This window comes from Podarcis filfolensis, assembly GCF_964270895.1.
Source record: "Podarcis filfolensis genome assembly, chromosome: 8".
Taxonomy (NCBI): Eukaryota; Metazoa; Chordata; class Lepidosauria; order Squamata; family Lacertidae; genus Podarcis; species Podarcis filfolensis.
Window position 1 is genome coordinate 81,891,464 of NC_139611.1, and position 14,911 is coordinate 81,906,374.

Here is a 14,911-nt window from a genome sequence, read left to right on the forward strand (position 1 = left end):
GGGCCTCCTGCTGCCGCCGCACGATTTCTGTTCTCATCCTGAAGCAAAGTTCTTAACCCGAGGTAAAATTTCTGGGTTAACAGAGTCTGTAACCTGAAGCTATGTAACCCGAGGTACCACTGTACTTCGCTTCCACATGCCTGATTGCTCTTGAAAGCCCGGAAGAAGGTCAATTGAAAAACAAACAAAACTGCGGGGCCGCCCCACATGCCGCGGCTGGGACAGAATGGTGATCTGATCTTCTCCCCATACCCTTGGGATTTATGGAGCACGCACATGGTGGGACAGTGTTCTCGAAGCTACCAGCATGAGTTTGACCAAACTGCGGGAGGCAGTGGAAGACAGGAGTGCATGGCGTGCTCTGGTCCAGGGGGTCACGAAGAGTCGGACACGACTAAACGACTAAACAACAACAACTCTTGCTCCTTTTATTAAATGGTGGTTCTGACAATCCTTTGAGGGAAGCCATGTTTAAAATGGGGTGATCCTGATGTACACACACAGTGCAGAGACGGCCTTCTGAGATTTGTCTAGCTCCAAGAAGGCTCTAGCTAGGAAGCCAACTTTTTGCGTACCAAAAGCCAGCCAGCCCAGGGCCACCCAGACGAGGGTCAGCCAGGATCCATTTGATTGCAGGATTCAGATCCACATTGGGACAGAGGTCAGCAAGGGTTTGCTATCAAGGACCTCTCAGCTCACGATGGGGAAAAATAGACCCCAACTCATCCACAGCCTTTCCATTGACCGGCCCCACAGTTATTCCTCCATAACGGATATGTTCTTGCCATGGAAAGAACAATGGTCGCACAAGCACAATGAACCCGTGTGTGTGTGTGTGAGAGAGAGAGAGAGAGAGTGAGAGAGAGAGACTTCTCTGCCCTCAAACATCCCCCCTATTGAATGGAATGAGTTTGGGTTGGGTGGGGTGGGGTTTACAAAATATTATATAGTTGAAGTGAAAAGGGACAAGAATTGCTTAATGGTTCCTTTTTTTTTTTTTTTTTTTGCATTTGTTTAAAAACCAATTTAAAAAATTATTAAAAAAATAAGGATGGAAGAATGGCGTGTATTTAACTCCCCAGACCAACAAAAGGAAGAAAAAAACCAGAAGAGAAATGTCTAAACCAATAGAGGGTTTTCAGAACTGTTTCAGAAAATTAGTCCAAAAACAGGCAAATGTGGCCGTTCATTTTACCTACAAACCTAGAACACCAGGCTGCCAGCTGACATTTTGGGCCAGCTGGGCCCTTTCCCCTCGCCTCCTCCTGTGAGAGGATATTTATTTGCCAGGCTCCATGTGGACTTTCAAGAAGTCCCTGGAAAAACTGATCAATATCTTAGTGCATTTCCCCCCTAATACACACCCACCCACCCTCTGTATGTCATTTTGCCAAATATACACCTTTTTGCAATGCCGTTTCCCTAAAACAATGCCTTTGCGCAGGTTGTTTTCCCAAATACGTGCATTTCCACCTCCTTGCTGTCTTCGTAGTTACAGCATCTGCATTCTTAAATAGATCTTTCTGTACTGTTTTAATTCTATGAGTGTTCGATTACTTTTTAATGATCACCTATTTTAAAAAGAATTAAGAGGCGGATTCTACTAATTCTGTCGCAGCTACGGCTTAAAGAACTGTGAACGTCATTTGAAATTGTCCGAACTATCGCTGCTCCTCGGAGGACTCCAAAGCCCTGCAATTTATACAATTGTTAGCTTTGCTCAAGTCATTTGGTTGATGGGGGACCACCGCCTTGTTTTCTGACCACTGACAATCCTCCACTTCCTCTGGGGCTTCCGAGATCTCGGCAGCCATGGCCCACTCGCAATTATGCCAGTTTTGCAGCCATGAGGACTAGAAACCTGATTAAAATACAAAAACGAAATCCCGCACCCAATGTACGGCCATCCGGGTGGCAGCCTGGAGAGAGCATGCCTCGTCAGGGACAGGTAGGCCCTACCTTTATCTGCCGTGATGCCAGCGAGATGTCCCAGGTTAAAGGTTCGGGAACTGAGCCTCCCCTCTCAAACCAATTCCCTGCTTCCATTAACTTGGACTGTCTGCTTCTTCGCTCCTGCTGTTTGGTTAGACTCCTGGAGAGGAGGGGCTGGCTCCTTCGCCCCCACCCAACCACCCACTCCACCTCCATTGCCGTAGGTGGAGCACTTAAATCCCTGATAAGGTGCAGACTTTAAGATAAAAGGAGAAGAAGGCCCCTTGAATCACCACCATTGCGCAGAGTCCGTCTGGAAGAGGGGTGGGAAAGAATAGCAGGTCAAGAGTGTGTGTGGGGGGGTACCTCAGCATCCAGCTCTAAATCCTCCATCGTTTTTTGGGGAGGAATAATCCGTCCACATGGAGGACCTCAAAACGTTTGCTGCAGAGGCACTGGAAGATTTTGCCCAATTTATGCCCGGCACCCACCAGTCTCCTTTGGGGGGCTCCAGGTTCTCTATCGGCAACTGCCTGCCTCCGAACTCGATGCTAGGATGCTACCCAGGGGCATTCCCAGGCCCAGGAGAGCTGCCCGCCTACCCCCAGGAGAACTTCAGGAACGGGGTGGCCCACGCAGAGTGGTACGCCTCTGGCACCGCGGACGGACCCTACCCTTCATGTAAGTGATGTACACCAAAGTGTTGGTGTTGAACTTTAAAGCCCTAAACGGCCTCAGTCCAGTATACCTGAAGGAGCGTCTCCACCCCCATCGTTCAGCCCGGACGTTGAGGTCCAGCGCTGAGGGCCTTCTGGCGGTTCCCACACTGCGAGAAGCCAAGTTACAGGGAACCAGGCAGAGGGCCTTCTCGGTAGTGGCACCCGCCCTGTGGAACGCCCTCCCTTCAGATGCCAAAGAGATAAACAACTACCTGACATTCAGAAGACATCTGAAGGCAGCCCTGTTCAGGGAAGTTTTTAATGTGTGACATTTTAATGTATTTTTAATCTTTGTTAGAAGCCGCCCAGAGTGGCTGGGGAAACCCAGCCAGATCGGCGGGGTACAAATAGTTAATTATTATTATTATTAGCTGTCAGATAGGTTGCTGTTGTTACTTTTGAAAGCAAAATGTCTATAGGGCAACTTGTGTGGGGCTGTCGGCGGGCTTCTGAACTGCCAAGTGGTGGAATAATGCTCTCGGAGGAGGCTGCCCGTCGCACCCCTGCAGGAGTTACAAACATGAGAAGAGCCTGTAGCTGAATCAGCCCAAATGGCCGACCTAGTCCAGCGTCCTGTTCTCGCAGTGGCCAGCCTGCGGGAAACCCGAGAGCGGGACCTGAACTCTCTCTTCCCTCCTGGTATTCACATCTGAGTGTGGAGCAGAGCAGAGCCATCAGGTCTAGTAGCCACCGATAGATTTCTTCATGAATCTGTCCAATCCTCTTTTGAAAGCCATCCAAGTTTGTGGCTGTCCCTGCCTCTTGTGTCGGGGAGTTCCACAGGTGAACTACGCTCTGCGTGAAGAAGGGCTTTCTTTTATCTGTCTTAAATCTTTCAGGTTTGCCCCGGTCTTGCCACCTTCCAACCAGGAATGGGGCCTACGTTCGATGTGGCAGAGAATGCCTCTTGCACACTCAAAAAGTCAACCCCCTATTTTTGAAGCTACAGTTTGAATCCCCCTGCTATCAGAAGTTAGGGGAACCCTGCACTGGAACGGGTCAGAATGTCGGAAAGTTGTTATTATGTACGGAGGGAGTGTGGTGTAGTGGTTAGACTTTTAGACCAAACAGTCCTGGTTGCTCACTGGGTGGCCTTGAAACATAGCTGTCAACTTTTCCCTTTTCTTGCGAGGAATCCTATTTGGAATAAGGGAATTCCCCTTAAAAAAAGGGAAACGTTGACAGCTATGCCTTGAAACAACATAGGAAGCTGCCTTGTACTGAGACAGACCAATGGCCTGGCTCAGTAATGTCTACACAGGTTGGCAGCAGCAGCAACTCTCCACAGTTTCTGCTTACAAAGCCTGCACTCTAGCACTGATCTATGGCCCGTCCTCTGCCTGCACCTAGCCTTCCTCGTAGGGTCATTGTGAGGACAGAAAGCACTCTGCGCTCCTTGGAAGAAAAGTTAGGACAACCCGATAGATTACAAATATACATTACAGTGGTACCTTGAGTTACAGACACTTCAGATTACAGACGCTTCAGGTTACAGACTCCGCTAACCCAGAAATAGTACCTCGGGTTAAGAACTTTGCTTCAGGATGAGAACAGAAATCGTGCAGCAGCAGCGGGAGGCCCCATTAGCTAAAGTGGTACCTCAGGTTAAGAACTGTTTCAGGTTAAGAACAAATTAAGTTCTTAACCCGAGGTACCACTGTATTGTACTTAACCAAATCTTATATAATAAAATCAAACTCATTGTCCTCATGTCTATTTGTATGTAGTCAGAACAGCACCTTTCACCACCCAAGGAGGGACGTATCAGTGGCCTTGGGGGAACCCTAGATTTGTGGGGAAACACATTAAGGGGGACTCCCCCCCAGCCCCCCAAAACCCAACCCTATGACAACTGAGCATGCTCAGTGGCTTGGGATGCTGATTATGGGTTTTGCACATGGGAAGAAACTGAATGGAGTGGAGAATTTCACTTTGGATAGCTCAATCGGTAGAGCACGAGACTCTTAACCTCAGGGTCGTAGGTTTGAGCCCCTCGTTCGGCAAAAGATCCCTGCGTGGCAGGGGGTTGGACCAGATGACCACTGGGGTCCCTTCCAACTCTACAATCTATGAAATAAAACATATTCTTTCCCACAAAGAACGGGGCCGGTAGAGCTACAATTCCTAGGGATATTTGGGGGAAATAATATCAGCTTTTGTCCTGGTTCCCTGGAGTCATCTGGCTGGCCGCTGTGAGAACAGCATGCTCTACTTGGTGGGCTATTGGCCGGATCCTGCAGCCAGGCTCTTCTTGTGTTCTTATCTTTTTAGTGAAAGTCCAGTATCTCTCGCATTGGAAATGGTGTCGGAGTTTTGCCGGCAGAAAGCCCACTTGGCCCACCATCCTATCCTTACAGATCCACAGTATATTCAATGCACGCTTAAAGCACCCCCAAAGAATTCTGACAAACATAGCTTCCCTCTCATGGAGCTAAGATTTATTTGACCTACTGATTACAGGATTATTTGGCGGAAGTCGTGCGTTTTTAAGGTGCGTTGAATATGAATATATGGCATTATCAGCACCGCTTGCTAACCAGCTGAGCTAAAATGAGGACCGGGCTTTTGATCGCTGGATCAAGGGCATCACTTTTGTTGAATTAACCAAACTAAAAATCTTTCGCTCTATAAGATGCACCAGACTATAAGACGCACCTAGTTGTTGGAGGAGGAAAACAAGAAAAAAAATATATTCTGAATCTCAGAGGCCAGAACAGCAAGAGGGATCACTGTGCAGCGAAAGCAGCAATCCCTCTTGCTGTTCTGGCTTCTGGGATAGCTGCACAGCCTGCATTCACTCCATAAGACGCACACACATTTCCCCTTACTTTTTAGGAGGGAAAAAGTGAGTCTTATAGAGCAAAAAATACGTAGATTTTGAAAAGTTGCACAATTAGTTGTTGTTTTGAATTTTATTGTGCTTCCTTGGTGGGTCATGCAAACCGCTATTCCGAATGATGCTTTTACTGGACAGGGGTCACTGCGGATGAATTTATGGGGCTGAGAGAGTGACCGTTTGAAAACAACGAGGAACCGCTGCTTTAAATGTATAGTGTGGATTTGCAAGGATCCACATGCTATAGAGAGCTCCCCCACCACCCAAAAATGGGACTCTGCATTTGAGTATTATTATTTGATTATTTATTTGATTCCTATACCACCTTCAGCTGAAGATCTCAAGGTGGTTCACAAGATAAAAAGACACATCTTTGGTGGACTTGCCCGAAGATTAAGGCATTCTGGGAAATGATCTATAATGAACTTAAAAAGGTATTTAAATATACTTTCCCCAAGAAACCAGAGGCCTTTCTCTTGGGTATTGTCGGCCAAGGGGTGTTAAAGACGGATATAAATTTCTTTATGTATGCTACAACAGCAGCTAGAATACTCATTGCGAAGTACTGGAAGACGCAAGAGCTACCCACACTGGAAGAATGGCAGATGAAGGTGATAGACTACATGGGCTTGGCAGAAATGACGAGAAGAATCCGAAACCAGGGAAGAGAAGCAGCGCAAGAAGAATGGAAAAAATTCAAGGACTATTTAAAGAAATATTACAAAGTTAATGAAAGTTAGAATGATGTTGGACTGGAAAGTAAATGGTTACTATTAGCAATGGTTATGACAAGGAGAATAAGGAAGAATAGTCTAAATTTAAATTAAAATAAGGGAAGATTCGCTGAACAATCGATAAGAATTTGGAATACAGAAAGGGGAGGCATGAGGAAGTCGGGGAAGAAAGGTATAAGAAATTAGGATATGAAATGATACATGTTTTTTGTTCTGTTTTTGTCTTTGTATGTTTATGTTTGTTGTGTTGTGTTTATATGGAAAAAATAAAAATATTATAAAAAAAAAAAAAACACAAGATAAAAAGACAGTCATACCTTGGATCCCAAACGCCTTGGTACTCGGACGTTTTGGCTCCCAAACGCCGCAAACCCGGAAGTGATTGTTCCGGTTTGCGAACATTCTTTTGGAACCCAAACATGCGGCGGGGCTTCCGTGGCTTCTGATTGGCTGCAGGAGTTTCCTGCAGCCAATTAGAATAATAATAATAATTTATTATTTGTACCCCGCCCATCTGGCTGGGTTTCCCCAGCCACTCTGGGCGGCTTCCACAAAGACCAAAAATACGCTAAGATGTCACACATTAAAAACTTCCCTCAACAGGGAAGCTGTGATTTGGTTTTCGAACGTTTTAGAAGTCTAACGGACTTCCGGAACGGATTCCGTTTGACTTCCAAGGTACGACTGATAATTTTTGATTTTGAATGACAGCCTGACTTGCTCTCATTCTTTCTCTCCCCCCCGCCCAGTCCCCAGGTATGTGGGGACATCAGGGTTCAGCGTAGCCGGAGCCGACTGCCTGGGCTACATTGGCGAGGTGATCAAGCCGCCCTCGTTCTTCACCGGGAACCCGTCCAAAAGGAAGCGCCGGGTGCTGTTCACCCGGGCCCAGGTTCACGAGCTGGAGAAGAGGTTCGAGCTGCAGAGGTACCTGACAGCCCCAGAGCGCGAGCACTTGGCCACCATCACCCGTCTCACCCCCAACCAGGTGAAGATCTGGTTCCAGAACCATCGGTACAAGATGAAGAAGCAAGGCAAGCAACAGGACCCCAAGGCCGACCCGGGGCAGGAAGCACACCGAACCTGCGACAACGGTGTGGTTCCGCCACACCCAGGGGGTTACGGTTTTGCCGGGTCTCTGATGGAGGAGAAGCCCTTGTTAGGGTCTCCTTATCCCTTCCCCGGACTCGCACCCAGCACCCAGAGCTTATCCGCCAGCCCCAGTTCCAGCGCCGACTCTCAGCCCAGCACAAAGGCTGCTGAAAGCAGTCTTGCGTTCGGCAAGCCCTGGTAGCTGATGGAAGGGGAGCGAGATTGGACCAGGCCGTGATGTGCACCTGACAGCCTACGCAAACAGCTGCCTTGTCTTGTCGCACCGGTAGCACCCAGTGGACGGAGGCATCAGATGTGACTTGTGTGCCGTCAGGCTGGCCTCTCTGAAACCAGCTCAGATTTGCTTTTGTGCTGTGGGTTAAACCACAGAGCCTAGGACTTGCTGATCAGAAGGTCGGCGGTTCGAATCCCCGCGATGGGGTGAGCTCCCGTTGCTCGGTCGCTGCTCCTGCCAACCTAGCAGTTCGAAAGCACGTCAAAGTGCAAGTAGATAAATAGGTACCACTCTGGCAGGAAGGTAAACGATGTTTCCATGCGCTGCTCTGGTTTGCCAGAAGCGGCTTAGTCATGCTGGCCACATGACCCGGAAGCTGTACGCCGGCTCCCTCGGCCAATAAAGCAAGATGAGTACCGCAACCCCAGAGTTGGCCACAACTGGACCTAACGTTCAGGGGTCCCTTTACCTTTACTTTATCAGGTCAGGGCTAGACATGGCAAGACTGGAGCCAGGGCAAAACCTGCTTTCTGTCATTAGCGAGCCAGCAGTAAATCACACCATGCAAGTTGGAATGGACTCTTTCTTGACAAAAACGGGATCTGCTCAGGCCTAGTGGGCAAAGCAACTTATCTCTGGCAGGTCTTGCAGTTGCTGAGACTGAAAATCCCCGCTTCCCACAGCTGCCTAATTCTCCTCCTCTCTAGGGTTTCCCCCAAGCAATCAGAGACTGCGCCTGTGTGAAGCGAACATCTCCTCCGCCCTCTTCAGGCCTCTCCTGGTTCTGCAACGAGGTTCAGGGGAAAGGGGAGCTTGTCACAGCAGAAGGGGCAGAACTCCCTGGTTTCTTCACCAGCCTGACTCATCTCTGCCTCTTGCCCCCTCCTCCTCTCCAGCCTTTGCTTCTGCCTCTGATTCTGGACTGCTTTCTGCCACAGATTCTTCCTGCTCACTAAGCCCTGTAAGTAAAAAGGCAGGCAGGATGGATGAAGGCAGGCTGAGTTTGGTAGGGCAGTACCCCATTCACCTGAACGCAGGTGTGAGGAGCCTTTTCCATCTGGCAGGACAGATCTTTGATAGGGCCAACTCTGATAGGTGGGCAGGACCACTCCTCTGTCAATCATCCGATACCCTAAGGGTGGCAGTCGATGGACAGGTGAGCAGCCAGCGCAGCGAAGTCTCCACCTGCCCCACACCAGACATCGCCTATAATAATATGGGGCAAGTGGGAGTTCTCTGGGGAAGACAACATGGTGGGCCAGATTTGGCCCGCAGGCTGAGGGTTGCCCACCCCTGCTCTAACCTTCACTCTGGCGCTTTTTGGCTTTTGAGACAGAAGAGACCAGACTAAAACATCATGAGAAATAATGGTGGGAAGATGAGGAGGAGCCAAGCTACCCACAGACTTAAACCAGCAAGTCCCAAACCATTTTAAACCCCGCAAAAACAAAACAGGTTCGCTGCTTGGACCAGACACGTGCTTCAGCTGCAGCTTTTTAGATCAGCCAGCGCTTCCGATCGATTGGTGCTCCAGGATCGATCGCTGTAGCTTTCTTGGGAAAAGGGAAAGATCCGTCAAATGGCTTTTGCTGATTTCTCTGCAGGCTCCCTTCTTATTGCTTTGTCGAAAGCAAATCAGCACAGATTACGGCAAGAGTGAGCGGGGGGGAAATGGAACGTCAATTCTCTTTAGACCAGACTTTGCTGGCCTGGTGTCCGGGACTGCCGTTCCCACCATCTCTAACCATTGGTCATGCTGGCTGGGGCTGATGGGAGATAAATTTGCCTCTGACTGAACTACCAGGGTTTTTTGGGGGGCGGGCGGGAGATAATTTGTTGTTAGATGATGCAAATAGCAGGTGACAGCTCAGGGCTTGCTTGTTGCGCTGTGGTGACAGAGTGCCTGAATCCGCTTTAATTGTGCAAAAATCTGCTTGATTTTGAAAACCTCCTGGAAACAGGGACCGACCAGGCGCACACTTTGGGATGCTGCCTGTCTAGCAGTTGCCCAGACGTGAAACTACTTGCCGTTGCATCCTCTGGTACATAAAAGTATTGACGATTGCTATGCAGGAAGAAAGAAATTGTACACAACATTTAAGAGAACTCAGGAGAGACCGGGTACATTGGTGCCTTACGGCAGAGCTCAAACACAATCAGAACACACCTCAGGTTGCCTCTGGATACGGAACTCACCTGAGGAAACTGTAGACCACACGCAGACTAGACACATTGAAAGCACATTCGAAGCACATTCTTTTCCTCAAGGAATTCTGGGTATTGTAGTTTGCTAAGAGATGCTGGGAATACTAGCTCAGGGGGTGGGGTGGGGGTTAAACTACAGTGCTCAGAATTCTTTGAGGGAGATAATGAGCTTTAAATGTGCTTTAAAGGTATAGCGTCCCCTTCTTTAGATTGTCCAATTCTGTTACATTCGTTTACTATGGATGTGTTCTACATCCTGCAAGTTTTACGAATTGTACACTCTGCCAAACCATGATTAGCCTGGGGTCTGGAAATTCTCGACCCCTGCTGTAAGGTACATTACCTGTACGCATGACATTTGGTGTATGTGGCGTGTGCTCTGTATCATAAAAGCAATTTTTAAAAAACCCCAGTTATGCCTTTTTAAAAAACAAGGCTAAAGATGAAACAGCGCCAGCATAAACCTGAGTGTTGCGCTGAGATAAAAGACAAGTATTACTCCAAATGTTGTTTTTATATGATATTGTAAGACTGGGCAACGTATAACGCAGCACAAACGTCATCCTGGAATACGCTATGCCAGGAACACTGTGAGCACTGTCCATTTCTCAACAAATTTGTTTGCAGTGGAGAACAATTTCTCAAGAAGCACATTCAGACACTAGTGCAGTTGTTCAAATTTTCTGGAAGAAATACTCATTAAATATCGGTGGTGAGTCATTTTTCCACCCTGAAACAGTATCCACGTTTGCTGCTATTATTTAGGGAAAGTTTTTTTTAAATCTTCTGCATATCCACATTAACTTGATTTGCTCATTTATTCATCTGCTTTAAATATATATTCTTATCAAACTGCAGGTTATTACAATAATCATGCCAATGTTCTTACCCATTTACAATTCATCTGTAAATATTCAATAAACCGTTCCCATTCTTTTATAAAAAGTTTGTTATCTTGATTTCTTAGTCTTTCAGTAAGTTTCGCCATTTCTGCGTATTCTGTAAGTTAGAACCATAAATTCTAGCTTGCGGTTAGGGGGGCACCTAAATTATATAATTTGGTATCTGAATGATTAGTATTAGTAACTGTATTATAATTTGGCATTTTTATAATGAGGCTATTATTGGATTCTAATTGAAAACTAATAAAAATTATTATCAAAAGAGAGAGAGAGAGAGGGAGAGAGAAAGGAAGGAAGGAAGGAAGAAAGGAAGAAAGAAAGAAAGAAAGAAAGAAAGAAAGCAGGATTGCGTATAATAGCCCCACTACCATCAATTGCAGAAATCATCATGGACAAATGATCAGACGGCGGCCTGCAGGGTCCCTGCAATCAAAATCTGAGCCCCAAGAGATCAGAAACCAGCCGCCTCAGCAGAGACGAATGCCTCTACCAGAATTTTGCTGCCTAGTAAATATTTAGCCGACTTCTGTTCCTCAAGACTCGGCATTCTTTGATGACATCTAGAATGATTTGGCACGGACAGCTTTTAGCAAACACCCGTTCCGAACTCCACTGCGGCAGCAATCTTGTTGAACCTGGGTTGCTCTGAACCTCCGGGCAAATATGTACCCAAGCAGGAAATGGGGACAGTATTTCACATCCAGAAGCTCTGACTGACGCCTCAGGGCAGCAGCCGAAGGCTACCCTCTGCCCTTAAATGTTGTGCCACAATTTCAGAAGTTTTTCTTCGCATTTGTAAAGGCAAAAGCCAGCAGGGCTTACCTGAAGTCAAGAGCTCATCTCAGAAGCCTGTTTTGCAGTGAGGAGACTCAACTTCGTAGCACCCATAAAGCAATGCAAGTGTTTCTGAACATGTGCAGAGTGCATTTTCCTGGGTCATCGCAACCAGGCCTATTCCATCTGGGTTGAGGAGGAAGTGCTTCCAGATTAGAAGGACCAATGTTTAGACCCAGAACCTCTCTCCCTCTTTCGTTTATAGTCACAATTTGTTCAGCATCATTAGCCCTAATTGGGAATAATCCACATTTTGGTATCTCTTTCATCCCTGTTGATAATAAGTACATCAGAATCATTAAGGAATCACTAGCACAAGTATGTAAACTAGGAGCCAAACCAGAACCAACAAATAAAGCTTTTTGTGTGTGGATTATAACAAATCAAAGCTGAGTGCTTCTCGGATATTTAAAAGGTTTAATCCGTTTTAGTATTTTAACTTTTGTATGTTTTAAAGAAGAGTTGTGATTTCCCCCCCCCTTGCTGTTACTGTTTAATCTTTTGTAAACCACTTAAAGGTTTTTGTTTACAATCAAGTGGTGTATAATTTTTTATCAAATAAATGTTTTTTTCCAGGAAGGACATTTTTTCAGTGGGTAATATAGCACCACAACTCGGTTTCTGATTGCTGTATCAAGTGTTCCATATTTAGACTAATTTACTCTATGTTTTGGCAAGTTGTTTGCCTGCTCACCATACATACGGACACCTCTTTAAGATCCCATACCCAAATTTTGCATCACGGTTCCCGAGATAAAGGAGCAGATTTTCGTCGACATTTGGGTAGAACTGGGTGCCATTTTGAATCAAGATGGCGGACTGAACCTCTCAAAGCTTGTTTTGATTTCAAAACTTGGTTGTTTCCTAAGCTTTCCAAGCAATGCTGAGTACAAGTCTGCTTTCATATTTCTGTTAGTTTTCTTTGCTGCTTTTAAATGGTAAAACTGAATAGCATATATTCCTCTTTTCTTCCCTTGGGAAGAAACAAATATAACAAAATATATTGAGGGTTGTGTTTTGTTTTGTTTTTATTTAAGCAAATACAACATTTTCTCCCCACCTGGCTATTTTTTTACACTTCACCTCTTACAACTGCAGGTGCAAGCGTCAAGCGTCTGTAGACCTCTCTCAAAGCCAGTGAAATCGAGGTAAGGAATCGATTTGAGTCAATTTGAGGCCATTGTTTCAGCAAGCTGAAAAGCCCTGTTCTTAGAGATATCCAAGAATAAATCACAGAAGGTGGAGAGAAGAAGGGGGGAAAGTGCATTTTAAGGGCATAGGTTCGTGGCCGATGTATTTCAGTCACCCGCTATCCTGAAGTATAGGGATTTGTGCTTTTGACTGCCGCATTTAAGCAGATGTGCTCATTTCACTGTCACCAACTATATTCTTTTCTGTACACAAAACAGAAGAACATAGGGAGATACCTTGTACCAAATCAGACCATTGTTTGGCCGGCAGCAGCTCCTCAGAGTTTTGGGCAGGGGCTAGTTCCAGCCTTACCTGCAGACACAGCCCTTACTTCCAAAGCAACTACTCTATTCCGAACTTAAAAATGGAAAGCGTAATGCTGGCGGTCAACAAAAGAGGTTTAGAGACTGTCTCAAGGCAAATCATAAAAAATGTAGTATAAAGACAGATAACTGGGAAACACTGGCCTGCGAGCGCTCCACTTGGAGAACAGCCTTTACCAAAGGTGTTGTGGGCTTTGAAGACACTTGAACTCAGGATAAAAGGGAGAAACGTGCTGAGAGGAAGGCACACTTGGCAAATCCACACCATGACCAACTCCCGCCCGGTAACCAATGTCCCCACTGTGGAAGGACGTTTGGATCCAGAATTGGCCTCCACAGTCACTTATGGACTCATTGTTAAAACCGTGTTTATGGAACACAATCTTACTCTGCTACAAGTGATCACCAAAGAAGAAGAAGAAGAAGAAGACTCACAGCGAGCTAAGTAGGTGATTTTTCTCTTCCCACGGCAGTGTGATGTAGTGGTTAGAGTGTCAGACTAGGACCCAAGAGACCAGGGTTCGAATCCCCGCTTGGTCACAACGCTCACTGTCAGGGGGAGGGGAAACAGGCGCTGCCTCTCTACCTCACCTACCTCACAGGGTTGTTGTGTAGGGACTAAATGAAGAGGGCAGAGAACCACGGTTGCCACCTCGAGCTCCTTGGAGGAAAAGGTGTGGGGATAAGCTCAGTCAGTAGAGCACAAGACTCAATATCAGGGTCGTGGGTTTGAGCCCCACATTGAGCAAGAGATTCCTGCATTGCAGGGGGTTGGACTAGATCAGGCATAGGCAAACTCGGCCCTCCAGATGTTTTTGGCCTACAACTCCCATGATCCCTAGCTAGCAGGACCAGTGGTCAGGGATGATGGGAATTGTAGTCCCAAAAACACTTGGAGGGCTGAGTTTGCCTATGCCTGGACTAGATGGCTCTTGTGGTCCCTTCCAACTCAACAGCTCTATGATATGCAATAAACAAATGAGAAGAAGAAATGAGAATTGCGTGCGGCCTGAAATAAAAATGTGTGTGTCGGACGACCCCACAGCCCTGAAATAGCCTGCCTTTGCTTCTGCTGTCTCCCCTATTACGTGTCCAGGAAGCCACAAAAAACGTGCCGGCTTTTCATCCTGGCCTAACCTCAGGGCACCTCTGCACTCCCTCAAGAATGTAATGAGCTCACTGAGCTTAGATCTTCAAGTGCCTCCGTCAATATTGACTGTCCTTTGCACACAACACCCACCCACCCCACCTCTGCTTCTTGCTTTCTTCTTGGATAAGTACTTGAGGAGAAGCCGGTTCCCTGCGTGGCGCCAGGGGTGAAAACAAGCCTTGTTGACTTTTCACCTTCTCAGGCTGAGATTAAGGGCAGGCAGTTGTTTGAAGGCAGGTCCATTTTGGACAGGAAACAAACTGGCTCCCCGTCCTCCAAAGATCATTAGCAGGAAGACAGCAAATTTCCATGTCCAAATGCAGCTAAACCCCCATTTCTCTCTTTTTTCCCAAATTTTTTTTATTGATTTTCCAAAATTATAACAAATATAACATACTAAAAAGGAAAAAGAAAAAAGAAAAATAGAAAAAATATAAAGAAAAGAAGAAAAAAATATACAAATAAACACATCATCCTTCTAAAATCTGATTTAGTTTTCATCCTCAAATCCCCCCTAACTGAATTCCATTGTATCTCTTTGTAACAGTTTTCCAATACCCTCTTTCTATCAAAATTAACTCCTTCAAATTGCTATCTTTAGTTCTTGTCATGATTTCTAGACCCATAACGTTTTACAATTTAATCATTTCTCAAGATGATCAGTGCAGGAGGGGAGTCAGGCTTGGAGCTGCGTTCAGCTCCTAACTTAAAAAAAAAAAAAAAAAGCTTTATTGATGTTTAAAGCAGAAAGTTTTGGG

At 46.3% G+C, this 14,911-nt stretch overlaps 1 protein-coding gene across 1 annotated transcript; it reads left to right on the forward strand.

Moving 5' to 3' along the window:
- Positions 1 to 2,206: 2,206 nt before the first annotated feature.
- Positions 2,207 to 10,698, forward strand: LOC310768950 (homeobox protein Nkx-2.4-like). Its single transcript, XM_083627927.1, has 2 exons — positions 2,207 to 2,613; positions 6,971 to 10,698. Exons 1-2 carry the CDS (start codon positions 2,355 to 2,357, stop codon positions 7,513 to 7,515), a joined length of 804 nt encoding a protein of 267 aa, XP_083484053.1. The 5' UTR covers positions 2,207 to 2,354; the 3' UTR covers positions 7,516 to 10,698.
- The last annotated feature ends 4,213 nt before the right edge of the window (positions 10,699 to 14,911 follow it).